Source organism: Cornus florida, unplaced genomic scaffold, assembly GCF_030987335.1.
Source record: "Cornus florida cultivar Cherokee Brave unplaced genomic scaffold, ASM3098733v1 CherokeeBrave_3.0.0_Hap2_Chr01, whole genome shotgun sequence".
NCBI classification, from domain to species: Eukaryota; Viridiplantae; Streptophyta; class Magnoliopsida; order Cornales; family Cornaceae; genus Cornus; species Cornus florida.
Window position 1 is genome coordinate 62,672,625 of NW_026775571.1, and position 911 is coordinate 62,673,535.

Sequence of the window (911 nt, forward strand, 5' to 3'; positions counted from 1 at the left end):
CTTAGCTTTTCCTTCTTGGAATGGCCGAAGTATGGCCATTACGCTTCCTTTCCAACTTTCCGGTTTACTTAGAAAGGAAGATACCAGCCATTTTATGTGGTCGGTTGAATGATTGTGGACTTCCAGTTTTCATAAATGGAAGGGTGATACTCTTTCAAGTATACCCCATTCACAAGATGTTTGTGGGATCCTCAATCTATGTCCATCAATCTATAAGCCCCTTTCCCAAGGACTCATTCCACCAAGTAAGGACCCTTCCAATTAGGGGTCCACTTTCCATATTCCTTGTCTTTAACTCCTAGTGGAAATCTGACTTGCCATACCAGGTCCCCATCAACAAATATCTTTGCCTTGACCTTCTTGTTGTATAACCGTATGACTTTCTTCTTTTGAGCAATAATATGGTCTAAAGCATTAAGACGGACTTCGTCAAGATCTTCCAATTCCACCAACATAGCATGGTTGTAATCTACTAGAGTGAGCCTATTTTGGAAAGCCACCCTTATAGACCTTATGGTCATTTCCATTGGAAGAACAGCATCATATCCATATGTAAGCATATATGGTGTAACGCCAGTACTTGATCTTTTTGAATTTTTGTAAGCCTAAAGAGCCTTAGAAAGTAGGTGATGCCACTCTCTTAGATAATTTCAATCATCTTTTCAAGGATGTTGAGAATTACTTTATTGGAAGCCTCAGCCTGTCCATTTGATTGGGCAAAATATGGAATAGAACTAATCACTTGGACGCCACACTCAGCACAATAATCAAGAACTTTGTTTTCAACAAAGGAAAGACCTTTGTCAGTGGTGATAGTCTCTGGAATTTCAAACCTATGAATAATGTGCTTCTTCATAAAATCAATCATTGTTGACTGCTTACAGGTCTTTAACGGAATAGCCTCTACCCAT

At 39.3% G+C, this 911-nt stretch overlaps 1 protein-coding gene across 1 annotated transcript; it reads right to left on the minus strand.

Moving 5' to 3' along the window:
* Positions 1-233: 233 nt before the first annotated feature.
* On the minus strand, positions 234-560 carry LOC132273416 (uncharacterized). The gene has a single exon (XM_059774375.1). The coding sequence runs from the start codon at positions 558-560 to the stop codon at positions 234-236; it is 327 nt and encodes a 108-aa protein (XP_059630358.1).
* Between the last annotated feature and the right edge of the window lie 351 nt (positions 561-911).

Coding starts and splice junctions, on each gene's coding strand:
- LOC132273416 (XM_059774375.1), bottom strand. CDS start 560: ATGCTTACATATGGATATGATGCTGTTCTTCCAATGGAAATGACCATA.